Source organism: Grus americana, chromosome 3 (assembly GCF_028858705.1).
Source record: "Grus americana isolate bGruAme1 chromosome 3, bGruAme1.mat, whole genome shotgun sequence".
NCBI classification, from domain to species: Eukaryota; Metazoa; Chordata; class Aves; order Gruiformes; family Gruidae; genus Grus; species Grus americana.
In genome coordinates this window covers 81,313,456-81,330,677 of record NC_072854.1, presented here as the reverse complement: position 1 = coordinate 81,330,677, position 17,222 = coordinate 81,313,456, and the positions used below count along the sequence as shown (strand labels likewise).

Sequence of the window (17,222 nt, the reverse complement as noted above, 5' to 3'; positions counted from 1 at the left end):
CTAATAAATCCTCTTTGCTTACACAGCCCCGCTACAGTTCCAGCAGCGGCAGCTTAGGCCCAAACTTTTGACTTCACTTTTTACTGAAGAGAACAAAGGCTGATTTATCTAAATTTAAAGAGGGAGGAAGCCAGCGGCAACACAATACTTGCCTCTGACCGCTCTTTAGAGGTCTATGCTGCTGTACTGTAATCATCAGTATCATGTATGAGAACAGGTTATTTTCACTGCCCAGTCTCAAAGAACGATACAGAAAATTGATAACTTTGTCTTTTTTTCTTTTTTTTTTTTTTTTTTTTACTTCCCAGTGCTTATACTAAGGTGGACGTAGTCTTAATCTCAAGCATACAAAACACTGTTCATAAGCATTTGGGGGTTCGTTTACATTCCCTCAACCCACCATGACCACAAGATTTTAAGTAACCACAAACCCTTAAACTCAGCTTTTTTCTTTTTAAAATCAAATATTTATTTTAGTCATCCCTACTTTTCAGTTCCATAAGTGCTCAAAAGCCCTATCAATAGTAAAAATCTACTGTAGCTTTAACTGCAAAACCACCCTTAATGCCTTCCTAGAAGGAACCACAACTTTTAACTTCAGCAATGACATGAGGGACTACCCATACCACATACTTAAAGGGACTTAGTACTTAAACAACAAGAAAAGTTTAATAAAGTAGAACTTTCCTATTTTCATGAGCTACTGTGAGGCCAATTGCGAATTAGCAAGTGAATGAATAAATACAGAAGGACAAAACCAGAAATAATACATCCCAGTATACTTCATTCATTTTTTTGAAAACTCTCATTTACCTTTAATTACCAGTAGCCCTGCTGGTATATGTTCCTCAGCATATTTTGTAAAAGCCTTAATTATAAAAGCACTTCGCTGCAGAGCTCTTAAATCACTATTCAGAAGCATAACGAAAAGTTACTCAAGCACTTGTACACAAAGATTAGCGTGGATTACCAAAACATGAATGAGCTGTTTTCTATTGAAAGGTTGGCAGGGACAACTGAAGTGTTTGCAGAAAGTCTTGCTGGACTAACAGAGTCGGGAGAACCAAACAACCCAAAAGGCAGCGGACGCACCCGGTGAGCCACATGCCTTTCTTCCTCAGCTCTCCTGGGAAAGGTGAAGTGGGATTTTTTCCAGAATTTCCCCACGGCTCCGGCTGTTCAGCCGGCACCGGTGTCGGTAAGGCAGGCAGCCCTAGCTGGGGCCAGCTGATGGCGGCTGCTGCTCCGAGGGAGAAGGAGGGCAGCTCACCCGCACTAGGGGTCACGGTCTTTTAAAACTCAGCTATTCATAACAGTATACACACACGGCTTCTCCATTAAGATGGCAGTTTCCTTCCCCCCCCTTCAAACCAAGTGTAGAGATATTATATGGGTGACTTTTCTAAGAGTACCGTTACTTCCCTCTTTGCAGTTAGTTATTCAGGGGAAAAAAAAAAAATCAACATCTTTGTATCAATATAACTGCTTCCACACTGGCAGAGGTGAAATCAGAGGATTTTTTGAGTTTAAAAAAAATGATGTTATTTCAGTGTTGTAAAACGGTTTCCTAGACTACATTTCCTGTGAAATAAACGCTAACATCACTGGGGACTTAAAAAAAAAAAAAATTAAAACCCCCAAAACTTTCAGACCGCAAAATGGAAGATCCATATTTTTTCACCCAAAAGCCCCAAACTCCCCCGTATTCCATATGACTCCCAGTATCAAGAGCCTCCGGCCCTCCCCGCCAAGCCGCCCGGCCCTTCCAACCGGGAGAAGCGCTGCCGACCCCGGCCCCGTTAGGTCTCAGTCCCGCTCTCCCAGGCCCCTTGCTCCTCCACGGGCTTCACTCGGCGCTTCGCACCCGTTCCAAGTCTCCAACTGGGCACCTGCCCCGCCGGCGGCGTGAGGCAGGGGGAAGAGGGAGGGGGGGTAACCGCGGGTTTTACCCCCCTTCCTCTTCCCCCCCGCCTCACGCCGCCGGCCTGGTCCGCCCTCCCGAGCCCACAGACCGCCCCCCGCTCACCTGAGCTCGCTGCCTGCCCCCCGCCGCCGCGACGCCGCCTGTCGGTACCACCCGACCGGGACTGCGGCCGCCACATCCCGAAACACATTACCCCCCCCCCCAATAACCGGGGCGGAAAGTGGCGGTGGCGCCGGCCACTCCCAGCCGGGGGCGGGCCGCAGGCGGCTCCACCGCGCCGGGGAGGGAGAGGACCGCAGGCGGGCCCGGCGGTGGAGGGTGTCCGGCGGGGCGGGAGGAGCGGTGCTTGTCAGGGCTGTTGTCCATGCAAAGGCCCTGGAGTGGAGCAGTGCACAGGCCCAGAGAGCAAGGGTCCTTCAGGTCAAGGCGGGCCCCTGCCCGTGCGGTGGTCTAATACTGTCCCGTTTCTGTTCCCCCAGGTCTGCAGGGCACTGGGGTTAAGTCAGGAGGGAAGACAACGTGACTGCGGTCCCACTCCCGATCTGCATCAGCCCGAATGAACCAGCGCACCAAAAGAGCCGCCTCTGCCGCACGTACAGAGGTATACAGCCTCCCGCACATCCTGGGGAGCTGCAGTCCCAGCATCATGAGGATATGGCTATACCAAATATATGTATACCAAATACACTATTGAGAAACAATTCATTTTCTATGTATGTATCCATACTGTGCATTGTTTGGGTCTTACAGCCATCATATGACTGTTCACGGGCCCTTCTCTGGCACTGCCTTATGTGTCAGATACTCGCTGAATTCAGCAATGCATGCATACAATTAGAGAGTATGTATATATATTCATTCACTTTCTCTAGCTTAAATATGGAATCAATCTCTGCTCCATATGTATTTTCATTACTTTTGTACGGCTTCACATCTCTTGATGTCAAACACGGAGCGTTTCCATTTTGTTGCAAGGTGCTATCATTTATATATATGTATGGGTTTTGGCTGGGATAGAGGGAATTTTCTTCATAGCAGCTCATGTGGTGCCGCATTTTGGATTTGTGACCAAAACAGTGCTGATAACACAGGGATGGTTTCATTACCGCTGAGCAGTGCTTACACAGAGCCAAGGCCTTTTCTGCTTCTCATCCCACCCCACCAGCGAGCAGGCTGGGGATGCACAAGGAGTTGGGAGGGGACACAGCCGGGACAGCTGACCCCGACTGACCAAAGGGATATTCCATACCATATGATATTGTGCACAATCGTAAAGGTCAGGGAAAAGAAGGAGAAAAGGGGGGACATTCAAAGTTACTGCGTTTATCTCCCCACGTAACCATTACGTGTGATGGAGCCCTGCTTTCCTGGAGATGGCTGAACACCTGCCTGCCCATGCGAAGTGGTGAATGAATTCCTTGTCTTGCTTTGCTTGTGTGCGTGGCTTTTGCTTTACCTATTAAACTGTCTTTATCTCAGCCCACGAGTTCTCACACTTTTACCGCATCCCACTGTGGGGGGGAGTGAGTGAGTGGCTGCATGGGCCTTAGTTGCCTACCGGGTTAACGCACAGCAATATACAGCAAATCATTCCAAGTCCTTTTTCCAAGCTCACTGCAATTTTTCTGAGGCTGTCCCCTTGAACTTACATATCATAGCAACAATATGAATTTCTGCTAAAATCCCCTCCCATTATTTTGTGCTGTAGATAACTCTAGTGCCCCATCATTTCCCATGTATTTTTTCCTCCCTAGTTAACACATGTATTACCTAGTATTTCATGCTATCCCTAGCATTTCTCTACTGTCAGTTTTATTTCTATTGATATCCATAATTAGGAGCTTTATATAAGCTTATGACTGTCCACTAACCATGGCTTCGTATCGACTTTGCTAAAGTAGCACCTGCTTCAATCATGGATCATCATACCCACTATATTAGCCATGTACATGGAATCGGCATTTTTCAAGATGACCTCAGTCCACCCTAGTCTTCAAAAATGCTTTTGCCCTCTTAGGTACAGCAAATGCTATTTTAAGTTAAAAATACCGTCCTGTTCACTGGAAAGTTTTCATAACACTCAGAAAAGTTGCTAAAAAAAAGCTGAGGTTTATCTAACAACTGACAGCTTGCTGATGTTCCCAGGTTTCAGTCCATTCATTAAGACGTACAGGACACGCTAAGGGAGCTTTGACCTCATGTTCCAGTCCGTGCCCTTCCTGACTTGTGACAGAAGATAGCGAGCAGCTGTGCCTCACATGCCAGAAATAGCCACGCATCCTTCTCTTTCTTCCTTCAGCCTCGCTGTGGTGTGTCTGATTCAGATGATGTCAGTGCTAGCACCCATCAGCCAGAGAGAAATTTGTTATCAAAAGGCAGCTGTGCTGATGCAGACAAAGGGCCCATCTAGCACAGCTTTGCCTCCAACTGAAACCCGGGGCAGCTGCCTCAGCAAGAGTCAGAAGAAGGCAGCACGCACAGCACTTCCCCTTGGGACTCTCCCACCCTTTGCTCAGTGTCACCTCAGGGGCTTCCTCAGCTCGGTTTGGTCTGTGGAGTCAGTAACCCGCAGTGGCTCTCACGCTCTCCAAGTGCTTGCCCAGCCTCCCCTTGGGCCCGCTCCAGCTTTTGGCCCACACAGCACCCACAGGTGAGGGATTCCCCAGGTCTGTACCCGCTGCGCGAGGCACCAGCGGCTGGTGCTTGCTCTGAGCCTGGCTATGGCTCGCTGCCTTTCAGAGCTGCCAGATTTTTATGCTTAAAGAAACAGAGATTTTCCCCGACGTGTCCACGTCTCTGATGATTTCCATATGTGTTATCACATCACGTGATCCCTTTTCCAAACTGCGCAGTGCTACTCAGACTGACCTTGTACAGAAGCTGCTCCAAAGCTTTACCTATCTTTGTTGCCCCTTTCCATTTTTATTTTTTTTTTTTTACTTCTGCTCTTTGGGATGAGGGGGCTAAGTAAGGGTACAGGTTAGCTATGGATTTCTACAGTGGTATCTTCTTGTTTCTTGTGTTCTGTGTTCCTTTCCCACTAGTCTGTAACATATGATTTGTGTTTTCTGATTGCTGCCAGACACTTAGCTGATATTTTCTGCTATGTAACTAATCCCACAGGTTCTTTCTCAGTGGCAATGATCATCTCAGAGCTTTTCATCTTATGTGAGAGGCTAAGATTGTTCTTACCAGTAGGTGCCAATTCAGTTTATACGCAGTGAATTACATCTGTTGTTGGATTGTCCAGTCATTCAGCCCCATGAGATCCTTTGGCAGTTCTTTGCAGCCAGCCCTTCTTCATGCTACCTCAAATAACTCAGCAGCAGCAGAGACTTGCTTCAGCTGCTTATATGTTCAACTGCAGAGCTTCTTGAGATGCTAATCAGTCTGAAGCTACCAAAAGGTAACTATTCTCTAAACTAATACTCTAAAGAAGCACAGCATGATCTGTACTCAGCAAGAAACCCTGTTAATTTGCTCTGAATCTACTCCAAGAGTTAAAAGTTTATCCCAAACTTCAACACTTCTGCTTCACGTGACTTTGCCTTACGTCATGTGTGCTCACATCAATGTGTATATTTAACAAAAAAGTCCCACCACAACAGAATACTCAGCAGACTAATTCATTACTGTGGTAGATAATCGGAGCATGTGTGAATATGTGTTATGTGTGTGTGTATATATATATATATTGAACATGGCAATCTGTTCCTTTGTCAAGAGAGGAGCTGCTTTTGGACAGCCACCCTCATTCAATTGCCAGACAGTTGGAAATGAGTTGGAGGGAGATGGCAGGTAGTTTCTCCAAAGGACTTTAAGCATACCTGGAGAAAAAGGTGCAGGAAGTAAATAGGCTTCTGAAGCAAATACTAGTAGGCGAGAACAGTATGCTTGGGTTTTAATGCTGTTTGAGTTGTGCCCTTCATGGAAGGTCTGATCCAAATGACCTGGTGAGACATCCAGAGCTTACAAAGAAATCTACCCAGTTACAGTTTGCCCTAATGCACTTTTGGGCAGTATTTAGGTGTTTAGAGTGAGCTGGATGGTGGAAGAAATTGCACAGAAGATCATACCTAGCAGTAGATACTATATGGCTATTGTCTATTTTAGATTAGACAGGAGGGAGTTGGAGTGGTTTGCTATTTCTTAATTCCCAGTTTTCATTATGATGGCATATACAGACCAAAAGAAATGGTCCTATCTGTTCCCTCCACTACTTCTTCTCCAGTTGTGTCTTCCTTCCCTTCCCCCATGCTACTGCCTGCTTTGTGCTGGCAAGAGTGTTTCTCTGGCTCTGCAGTAAACTGGGAACAGATGTGGATTTAAACCTCTTTTTTTTTTCTTTCCACCAAAACCCTTTATCCGGTTGAAAGTGACTGTGAAACTACAGCATTACATGCTGCATCAGAAATCCCACCAAATTTTAACAATCCTTCCTGTGTACTGAAGGCAGTGCTGCTGCCTCTTTCCTTCTCAAACGACTTCCTGAGCCCTCATGCCAGCTCAAAATTTCCCCCTCTGTTTTCCACTCCTCATCTCAGCCTCTCTGCTTCTCATTGTCTACACATGGCTGCTTCTTTGTGTGGTACCTTCGCTTCCATTTGACATCAGTGTATGAGAGCTCCCCCCTGCACCTGCTGCCATCATGAACAGATTTCCTGTAGCTCTGTCTCTTACGACCTCTGGTTCATCTCATAGCTCAGCTGCAAACTCTGCTTTTCTTCTTCTTGCATTCATCTTTGTTTTTAACTCTCTACCCGATCGCTGCTACACCAGAGACCTTTTCTATTTCAGTAGTAAATAACGTATTCACCAAAACATGCTGCTGAAGGGAAGCCAACTCTACTTGCAAATTCAAGTCAAATTTAGGAAAGAAGAAAAAAAAAAAAGGGAGTTTGCTTAGCAGAAAAATGAGGAAAGCCCAGACATGTTAGACTTATTTATTTTGATCTCTCCAGGATCAAGACATCTTGACCTTTTTAAGCTAGGCTCACATGTGGCACTGCAGCATCTATCACAGAGCAGTAGAGTAAATAACTGTCATTCTCATGACCTCATGTTCTAATGCGGATTTTCTCAAGCTATTCTTCTCATTGTCTCTCCTTTGCTTTAAAAGCCATTTACATGGCACCTTCTGAAGCCTGGCTTCAGCATGGACTAGGGAAGCTGCCATGAGGTGGGAGGCCAGGAAGCAGTGGCGAGGGCAGAGCAGCAGCTTGGGCTGGTGCAGACCAGAGTGAGGTGGAGGCCATGGCCATGGGGAGGTAGAGCTCCCAGCCAAGCTGCCATATCTCGCAAGAAGACTCAGGACAAGGGATGACGATAACCGTGGCTGGCTGGGAGGCTGGGAGACGGCAGCTCAGCTCAGTGGTTTGCTGTGGCTATGGGCTCCTGCTCCCCACATCGCTGCCCTTTGCACCAGCCAGAACCTGGCCGATACTTTTCCATTGCCTGGTCCTGCTGGAGCCACAACCTCTGAGCTGCTTCCTTTTCACCTGCACACCCTCATGGCTCTGCTCACCACCTTTTCTTTCCCCTCAGTAACATCTTTTGCAGGGAAAACTAACACTTTCTTCCATTTTCCCTTCATTTTCACTTTAAATGTCCAAACCCAGAAGAACTCATTTCACTTTCAGTGGTGAAGTTCATCCCCAAAGGATTGTTTTCCACCAAAAAACAGTAAAAGTAAGGGCATTTGGGGTTAATCTGCAAAGAACTTTTAAGTATATGTATTTTTTCAGCTCACCCACAGAACCAAAGCAAAATTTTTTTGCACAGCTTTAATCAGTGCTTAGATTAGATATACAATTATGCCTTATCCAAAATGAGATGTTCTAAATTTGATTATGCTTTAGTTAACTCTGTGGGTACTTACAATAACTCTGGAATGTGCTCTGTGATGTGATTAGCATAAAAGTAATCTTCATAATGGGTAAGAAAATAAATTAGCATGCTTAATGCAAAAGGTAAAAGTCCCTGTCCCAGTTATTAAACCCCAGAACTCCTACAGACTTCAGCTAAGCCAGCTTTTTGTTAAAAAAATTTAAACAACTTTTTAAAACAAACTCATGCAAATCTGAAAGAAACCGATGAGACTTTAATGCGATAGTTGTTATAGGCGAATACATTTCACTTTCCAAAATCATCTGTTTCGTTGTTCATCTACAGCTGTAACAGAGCAGCTGGCTGACTTTACTGGCATCGTTTTCTGATCCTGTTCCACAGGCAGTGACTCAATGAGCGTCAGGGTAGACTTCAAAACAAGAGTAAAGCTGATAGCTCATTACCGCTCAGTTCAAAATATTTATGGGATTAAGAATCACACATTATAGATAACTCAAAAATGTTTGAATTCCTAATCCAGTGGATATACAAATCAAAAGAGTTAAGCCTTTGGATGTTTATTTTGACTGAATGCCTTCCTATAAACTTAAATTAGTCCAAGAAAACAAGTAGTTTCCCTAGAGACACCTGATCACTAGCAAACAAGCTGAGGATTCATATTGCTGTTCTCCAGGCTTTAAAAACGAATTTTGGGGACCTTTACTCACAGTAGTGTGACCAGATGTAATTCTAAGTCAGTAGACACCTAAGAACAAAACTGGGAGAAATGAAAGCAGGACCACTGGTGGTTTAAAAAGTAGAATAAGCGTATTTTCCTCAGCAACTATCCTTTTTACCATACTAGCCCCCCCAAATCCCAAATTGCCTCAAATTTATTTGTCTCACAGTGTTCAGTATCTACTGCTTGTCAGAAATTGGGATTTAAACATTACGGTACAGCCACTAAGTAAACAACCATTCCTGCATTCATCTCTTTACATCTGCATATGGAATTGTTTTCTGTTGACCTGTCGTTATTGTTTTCCACAGCACGCATGTGTTTGGATTTGAACTTATTATTTGGCTGTAGCGTTCATGTTAATGGCCCTTACCCCTTTAACTTGTCATCTTACCTGCAGGATGATCATTGTTATACATCCATTGTATACATCCATTTTCCTGTGTGGATTGAGAGGATGACATAGAAGGGCATGCCTGAGGTCCGGGCAGTCACAGTGACTCTGGCACAGAGTCCCTCACGGATACCTCCCACCTTCACGGAGCTGCGGCAATGGCTTGTCCCAGCCTGTAGCACTGGGACACGCGGCTGCCCTTGCTGGCTTTCCCACACTCCGCTCAGTCCCCGGCGAGCTGCATCAGTGCTACCAAACGGCCTGCTGGTGCTGTGACGCAGCGAAAATGCTGGCTGAGGGATGACCCTGGGGCTTGCCCACAGCTGGTCAACACGGTGCGTGTTCTGGGTTGTACGGGGCCCCTCAGAGCTGCCTACATACCCAGCCACGCAGAGCATTCCAGCACGTTAGCTTTGGCAACGAGTTACTGCCGTGTTGATGCCGATATACCTCATATGTGTAGGAGATCTAAATGACATATTAAGCACAAATACAAGGTATTAAAAGTGCAAAGGTGTAAAGAATGTTCCTTGCCAGACAGGGAACTGCATGCCAGAAACCCAAGGGGTGCCAGAGCAGGACTGCAGCCCGGGCATTGAAAGCCCGGTGCATTGGGTCTCCAGCCGGAGGTTGGGGTCTGGCTTCAAATCCAACTTGATCCACGTACCTCTGTGCTGAAACTGTCCTTGGCGTTTACATCAGGAACTGCAGGTTATCCTCTGATTGCATGTGGCTATCTTAGCAGTAATTGCAGGGGATTTTTGCTGCTCTGTTAAAACAACTCCTCTGTTACCTGCAGAGCAGCTGGGGGAACTCGCTGGAAGACTGAAGCGCTTAGTGCAGGGAGTGCACACTGTGCCTACCTCTGAGCTTGTGGCACAGGCTCCCAGATGCAGGATTGAGCAGAGCCTTGAGAGTTTCTCTCATCCTTCCCTCTGCCCAAAGGAGGAGTCAGACCTCTGGCATCTAACATGCTGTAAGTGACTGTGGTTCAGTGATTGAATCCCACCCTGGAGTCTTACCCCAATGTAAGTGTTCATACCCTAGGTGGTGAAGGCTGATGTCTTCTTCCTTTGAATAAACTGAAAAAAATGAACTTCACAGCAGCTGATGAAAGGCCTTTTTTTTCAGCTGTTGAATTATTTCTGTGACTCTTTGATGTGCCAGCAGAAAATTCTTCCATGCTCTTTTTTATTGGGAACACTCCAGCGGGATACGTATTCCAGCAACGGTTTCATGTGGGGCTTTTGATCGCTACCCACTTCTCACCGATTGTGTATCCAAAGACAGTCAACACCTTTTCTCCCATCACACTGGGAGCTCCTACTGAGTTGCTTCTCTGTTCTGACCTCTCCAAAGTATTTCAGAGTCACTGCTTACCCTCTGAAACTCACCTCCTGTAAGTGCAGCCTCTGCTCCTGCTTTTTAGAGATCTAATTTAGCTAGATAGCTTAGGACTGTACTAAGACATCACTTGCCTGGATGAGCTCTCACTGAGCAATCCTGGCCGCTCTAGATGACTCTTCTTTTCAGCATTATTTGCCACCTGGCCAGTGATTGCACTATCCAATTTCTTAGCAGAAATGTTATGTTTACTCTCAGATCTTGATAAAAACGTTGAACAGTAATAAGTCTTACACTGCTCCCTGCAGACTTCACTACAGTAACTCCCGTTCCTTAGCAGTTCTCCTTGGACGACTGTACCTTTTCAATCCGCCAGGTCTCATACCATTGAATAATTTGATCTTACACACTTCTACCTTTTTTTTAAAAAAAAAAAAAAATCAGGCTGTTGTGTGATACTTGTTAAAATAACTGACAGAAAACTCTCCCACTTATGATGGTCCATATCCACCAAACTTGTGCTCTCATCAACAATGAATACTGAGCCTCAGGCCTGACAAGGCTTGTTTTCATTAACGCCTTCTGCACTTACTACATCAGCATCTTCAGTTCACAACTGATTGGGTTCTTTACCAGTAATTAACTTATTTTTAGCGACTTTGCCCAGGGCAGAGGTTAAGCCGACCTGTCTAGAGTTCCCCGAGGCTGATCTCCCCTATGGAGAAGGAGCCTGTCATAAGCACGGCCTGACCACCTGGGGTTGTGCCAGCAGTCGCCTAACCCCGACACTGGCAGAGACTTTCCAGGCCAAGACCTGTGACTGGGGAGGGAGCAGGCAGCTCAGGCCAACCAATTTCTTAATATTCATGACATCCTCCCACGTTACTGAAGGACTGGAAAGCACCTGAGAGATCTTCATAAATCCCAAGTACCATCCTCCTGCTTTCTCATTCTTTGTCGTCACCGGCAGATGGAACAGCTACATTGAGTGGTGAGCCTCACACGTCACCACGATTTGTCTCTGCCTCAGATTTCTAAACCATACCCTTACTCGTCTTCCTAATCATTGACTTTACAGCCTCACTACTGTAGTGCTTGCCTGGGAATGTGCGGATGGGCAACGTAGCAGGCATCCAGGCATTTCTGAGGCAACAGGAAAAAACATGCTATCTTCTGTGACCTTCATGTGCCTTGCTTGCTCACAGGTATTTTTCTGACTGTGAAAAAAAAGAAAAGCCAAGAGCCAGTCCTGCTAGCAGTACTGTTGTTTCTGCCTGATTAGAATCTCTGGTCAATGATACAAACCATGCGTAACAATTCTGGGAAACATGGTTGTCAAAAATAGATTTACTTTTTAAGAAATAAACTATATGAATTAAAAATCCTCCTCATTTTATTCTCCAATTCAGGAAATGCCATGAGATGACACAAAGATTTTCATTTGTTAATGCCTGGAAAGAGGAAAGCTGGTTCCATTTCAGACACCATCAGATAATACCTTTGCCAGAGGATGTTGTTACAGTTTTAGGCTAAATATATAATATAAATAACCTGTCTTCTGCTGTACAAAAAATGTCTACTGGCTGGAAGCAATTATTGTGAAATAATACATGGAAGTTTGCCAGCTGGGCTTGTTAGGTTTTCTAACTCTACATTTATAATTTACATTAGTGCATAGCACTATCTCCTAGTACAGCCAAGGCTCTATTGCTCTATTTATGAACCTACTTTACGTATCAGTGGTAAAATTATAGGGCTGAAGTAAACCATGCAGTGAACTAATCTAAACCAAATCCTTAGAGGAGATTCATTTCCATTCAGGAAATAAGCACCACCTTTAAATGGACCACATTCAATATGAGTGAATTATTATTCCAATTATTTGGCCAGCTTTACAACTTGCCAGTGGCTCAATGCCAGCATCTTACTTAACAGGCTAATAAAAATTTTGATTATCAAAGCCACCGGGTCAGCTGCACACAGAACGGCAGTCGGGGGGCAGAGAGCGAGCTGTAGCAGCCACCGCCACAACAGCCACCTTGGTCAGACACAAAGCCAAGGAATCACACTTTTCTGTTACATCATGTCCTGCCATCAGTAATAAAGATTAACCAAAAATACTCCTAAGAGCTATCTGGGCCAAATAACATCTGGACGTGGTCCCAGTTTTCCCTCCGCCAGTGACCTGTGGAGAAGGGTTAAGTGTGGGACAGAGTGTCCCACCGAGCCTGCCTGGGGGACAAGGCACCTTCGTGGGGAAAGCGGTCATCCCTCCTGTGCCCACAAGTGTTTAAAAGGGAAGGGAGGGCAGCGATGCACAGGGAAGGGGAGGGAGCACGCAACTTTGACAAATTTTTGCATTCCTGGACCTGCAAGCAATAAAAGCTGTGATCCGGGCTGGAGGTGAAATCCTAGGAAAGCCACTGACAAAATCTCCCAGGGAGATCGTAGGACCGGATTTCTACATAGAAAATAGACTTTTACCACATAACAGCTTGTCAGCAACCTCAGTATAAAATAGAGCGTGTCTACGGAGAAACTCTGTTGGGGTTGTTATAATGTCGCCTGTATTTTCTTGGTCTCATCACAGAGAACTGGAAAAATCTCTTTGGGAACAAATGTCTGGATGGAGATAAGGCTGCATTTGTGATTCATGGTTCCTGTGTGATCTGCTACTGAAAAGGTTAAACATGCCTCCATTCAAAATGTCGCAGTTAACCCCTGGGATACATTCTGCCAGCAAAACGAAAGCCGTGGAAACTGTGCAGACACCTGCTTTTAAATGGTTGGGTGAGAATGAAAGTTTCGCTTCCCTTTTCACTTTTATTTCCTTATTCCTTACATGAGACCTATTTTTAGAGCAAAAAAGGAACAGGAGCAAAAATGCTCGCTTGGACCAAATGCTTTGTCTGTAGCACAGAGATGGGACTTTAGGTGGGGGAAAGCTGTTGCGAAGCTCTGTCAGCAAGTCTGCTGCTGTGCTGCAGGCAGGGCTTGTGCAGACCATCAGGGTGCAGGCAGAAGTCTGGCACCCGGAGGGCAACGTTGGCTAGAGGGAAGATGCTCTGATTTGTGGCCCCCAATTCAAAGCTCGCAAGTTAGGATATTCATCTTTCTTACACACAGTCCATGGCAGGACATCAGTCTTCACAAGGTCTTTCGACAGCCTTAAAAACTGAGTCACCTTCTGGAGGCTCCCGTCTCTCCACAGTGACTACAGAGAGTGGATCACCTTCCTCGTCTGAGTGCCCCAAGCTACCGGTGATACGAACAGCCACACAAACACAGCTGCTGTGATCCAGCCCTTGGGAAAATGATTGGAAAAGGAGAATGCGGTGCGCATGGTTCGGCAGAAAGCAAGAGGGAAAAGCAAGAGAAATAGGGAAGCTAAAAGAGGAAATGGGGAAGAAATGGAAGGAAATGAAGATGAGTGGTAAGAGGGAAAGCAACCACCGAAGGGAAATAGCAAAGAGACTAAGGGTGAAAAGAAATGTCTGAGAGAAGAGACCAAGCAGAGGGAAGTCAAAAGCAGACAAGCGAGAAGCCCTCGCCCCCAAACCCTGACAAAGGAGCAGCTGCTGCCTGCGGCCATGGGAGTCACTGGCTCAGCCACCCCCGGAGGCTGGAGGGAGCCCTGCGTGAAGGACCCTGCAGCTTGCTCCCTCTGTCCAGACCACTCCTCCAACAGCCCCTTCTGCCATCCCTGTTAACAGCAGAAATTTAGCACTTGGGAGTCAGACAGTGAATGACATAGCCTTTTCATTCTGACAAGCGTACAGTGCTGTTTAATGGACGCAGGGCAGGGTTTCTGGTGCATGGTACCAGCAGGAGGAATTTTTCAGTTTTCTGTTTTCATTCTCTTTTGGACGTGCAAAAGTTGGCAAATTATTCAGGGCTTTTTCCTTGCTCTGCTGCCAAAATTATCACAGCATGACCAAGGCAAGGTAAGCACAGAGGAGCCTCCAAATGTATTCTGTGGGTGCTGGGAATCTCTGGAAACACTTTTGGTTTAATTGTTAAATGTCTTTCGTACATACCATGTACTTGGAAAGTTACACAAATGTGTATGTTATGCCAATCCAGTGATTAAAAATCACTTACTAGATCATAATACTAAATAAACTGCTGACTGGCAAAGTTAAATATGTTTAATAGAAAATGTGGGAGACATTAGCCAGTGTAAGTGCTTTAATAGTCTATTATCTTTAATGGAGTTTTTACAAATAGGCACACACATGTACACAGGCAGAAGATACCAAATTAGAAATAAAACTCTAGTAGACCCAAGCCACAAGTTAACTGTTAAGACCACTGATAAAAGGACTGTGCTTGCAGCTGGATTATGAAGTACTGTAAAATGCAGTGAGATGCATTTTCTCTTTGAGAAACCTGCCTGATCACGGTTTAATAGTGTGAGGAAGCGTTGCCTGAAGGGTGAGCCAGCACATCTGGGATGCGAGCATCCAGGCTGCGGTCGCTCAGTGCTGCGGTAGAACATGCCACAGAACTACAACAAGAGGCTGAGGGAGAGAGAAAGGAAATTCTCACAATTGCCTATTTCCCCGTGCCGCATTAAGCAACTGAGCAATCACAGGCCACAGCTGAATTACAGGAGTGAGTCACGGAGTTCAAAACAAGAGCATCCACTAATTGTTTCATGGAAAAGGCTTGGGGAAGTCTGAAGAAGATTTTGTAGGACATTCTTTTACTCGTTGTGAGCTTTGTAGTCTTTTGTAGCAAATCCGGCCATTCCGATCTGAGAGTTTATTTTACAACTCATAGCCCAGGGAGAGCTGTGTTCCAGGGCAGGGCAGCATTTTCTGCTGTGAGCCTGGAATAGCTTTGAAGTTGTCCAGAAGGAGATCTGACACCACCTGATGGCAAATGGGAGGAGGGGATTAGATGGCCTCACTCCCGGTCTAGCTGTCCGTCAGCGCTGTGTTTCGGTCAGTTTGGTTAAGATTTGTTCACCCACATTTCAGGTGTTCAAGGTGAGAAGATGATATTGTAATTATTACCTGACAAATATCTCTGCCTCCAAGCCCCTGGCCTCCATGGTCTGTGGATAAGAAGTCTCAATGAGAGACTGGGTATAGGATGGGGAAGATCTGGCTTCTGGTGCAGGTTTACTTTATGGGGGCTGGACGTTACATCCAGGGTGATGAATGGGAATGAACGGGGTCTGGGGGGCATGTGGATCCAGGGCCCTGCTTTGCCACAGTGTTCCTGTATCCTTGTCCTAAGTGCATAGTGGAGCATCAGCTCCCTTTCTCTTGCATGAGGACAATGTGTCAGTGGTCCTGCGATGCTGATACACCCCGGGCATGGGCGCCGAGGATGTATGCGAGAGGGGTGAGTGCAGTCGGAGACCCAGGGGTTGCACGAACGGCTGAGGACACGCTGTGGGTTAGAAGGAGGGACAAAAGGGCATTTGTCCACCAGCAGCTCACTCTCACGAGGAGGTCAGTGAAGATAGAGATGGCTTCCACAGTGCTTATTGCCAAAGGGTTACAAGCAGACTGCAAATTTGTGGTTGCAGGACTGTGGTTCCATCCCCCTTACTGACCACCACCCCCAGGAAGCTGCTGCATTTGCAGTGCTGATTTCCTTGCTTTTACAGTGCTGATTTCCTTGATCTCTTTGGCCTATGTTTTGGACAGAGAATCAGTTTGTTACTCCTTCTGGGTAACCCAGCTCCTCCAGAAATGTTATAACCTCTGATTTGTGTCTTGCCCCTCTCCCACAGCTTCACCTCTACGTTTGCTTCTGGTTATCGGGATCCAATCTCCAGGATCCAGGAATGCAGAAAGCACTCCAGGATCCGACATACATTCATGGTATAGAAATCTTTTTGCCAAAAATTCATCTTAGTGCACACTGGGTTACCACATGCTCATTTCTTTAGGTAATTCAGGTTGTTGGTCTTCAATCATCGTCCTGTTGGTAGCCCTGAGCTTTTCCTTCCTCCTTTTCTCTCTGTCCTCTGAGGCATGAAGTCTCCTTTCATTCTTGCCACCAACTTTCTGCTTCTGGTTCCATAAAGCTGCCTAAGACAGGAACAGATCACAACTTACCTGCTGGACTGCTGTTTTCTGAGCTAAAGTTTATTCAGTATCTCAGTAGACTTCCCTGCAAATCAAAGATAACCAAGGCTCAGTGACTCATTGGTCTGGAGTCACGTTCTTCTCAAATTTCAGGCCCAACCTGGAGACAGAAACATCAACAGAGAAAGCAGAGAAAGCAGATGGATTAAAATGGGATTTGCAGTTCAATGGAGAAAAGACCTGTGAAGGCAGGTTCACTTGGAAGAAGCTGTCGGGTGGTTCAGAGGCAGGCAGGAAAGACTTTATGCAGGTACAGTGGTTTCTTCCCATTGAGATGATATGGGCACGAAAGATCTGATGACCAAGGGTTAATCTCATCCTTGCTCTTTTCTGAATGAAGAAATTAAACAGTGGCTGCTTCTGGGCCTGTCCTCCTCCCAGATCTCACTTGTGGGGAAAGGTCTCTGCTGTTGGCAGGATCTGGGCTCATTTGTATTTTTCTTCTATCTGAATTTTTATAAAAAATTAAGATGAATTTTTTTTCCCATTGCCAAAAATGTGGAAAATGTAGCAGGCTGGGAAGGTGAACAAAAATTAGAAAATCTTGCCAAAAAATGGAAATTTTACATGTTTTACACTTGGATTTAATCCAAAATCCATTTGGAGTAAAAGTACTTGCCAAATTATTATCAGAAAAGCAAGAGTTAGCAAAGACATCTGCCAGGATTCAGAAGGAGCCCAAGTTAGTGGAAAATTATCACGTTTGGGAGACCATCTACTAGAATAGTAACACTTACAGTCTTATATTTAAAGCAACAGCTTGGTCTCAGCTGTCTAAAAAACCTCATTGCATTACTGCCAAGTCATTAGCTTGCAAAGCTCCAGGCCCTGTCTACTCACAAGCCTGCCATCAGTTCAACTAAAATCACTATTTAATCCATTTAGAGCAAT

General features: G+C 45.6%; 1 protein-coding gene across 6 annotated transcripts in view; it reads right to left on the bottom strand.

The window, feature by feature from the left end:
* DISC1 (DISC1 scaffold protein) overlaps positions 1-2,144 on the bottom strand; it is a 208,207-nt gene extending 206,063 nt beyond the window's left edge. For 5 of the 6 annotated variants that reach the window (XM_054821736.1, XM_054821737.1, XM_054821746.1 and 2 more), the window contains exon 1: positions 2,027-2,144. In XM_054821736.1, coding sequence (XP_054677711.1) covers positions 2,027-2,114 — 88 coding nt within the window. In that variant the 5' untranslated portion in view covers positions 2,115-2,144. Of the gene's footprint in view, positions 1-1,789; positions 1,857-2,026 lie in introns of those variants that run through there. The other variant, XM_054821740.1, reaches the window with a different exon arrangement.
* Positions 2,145-17,222: the final 15,078 nt, after the last annotated feature.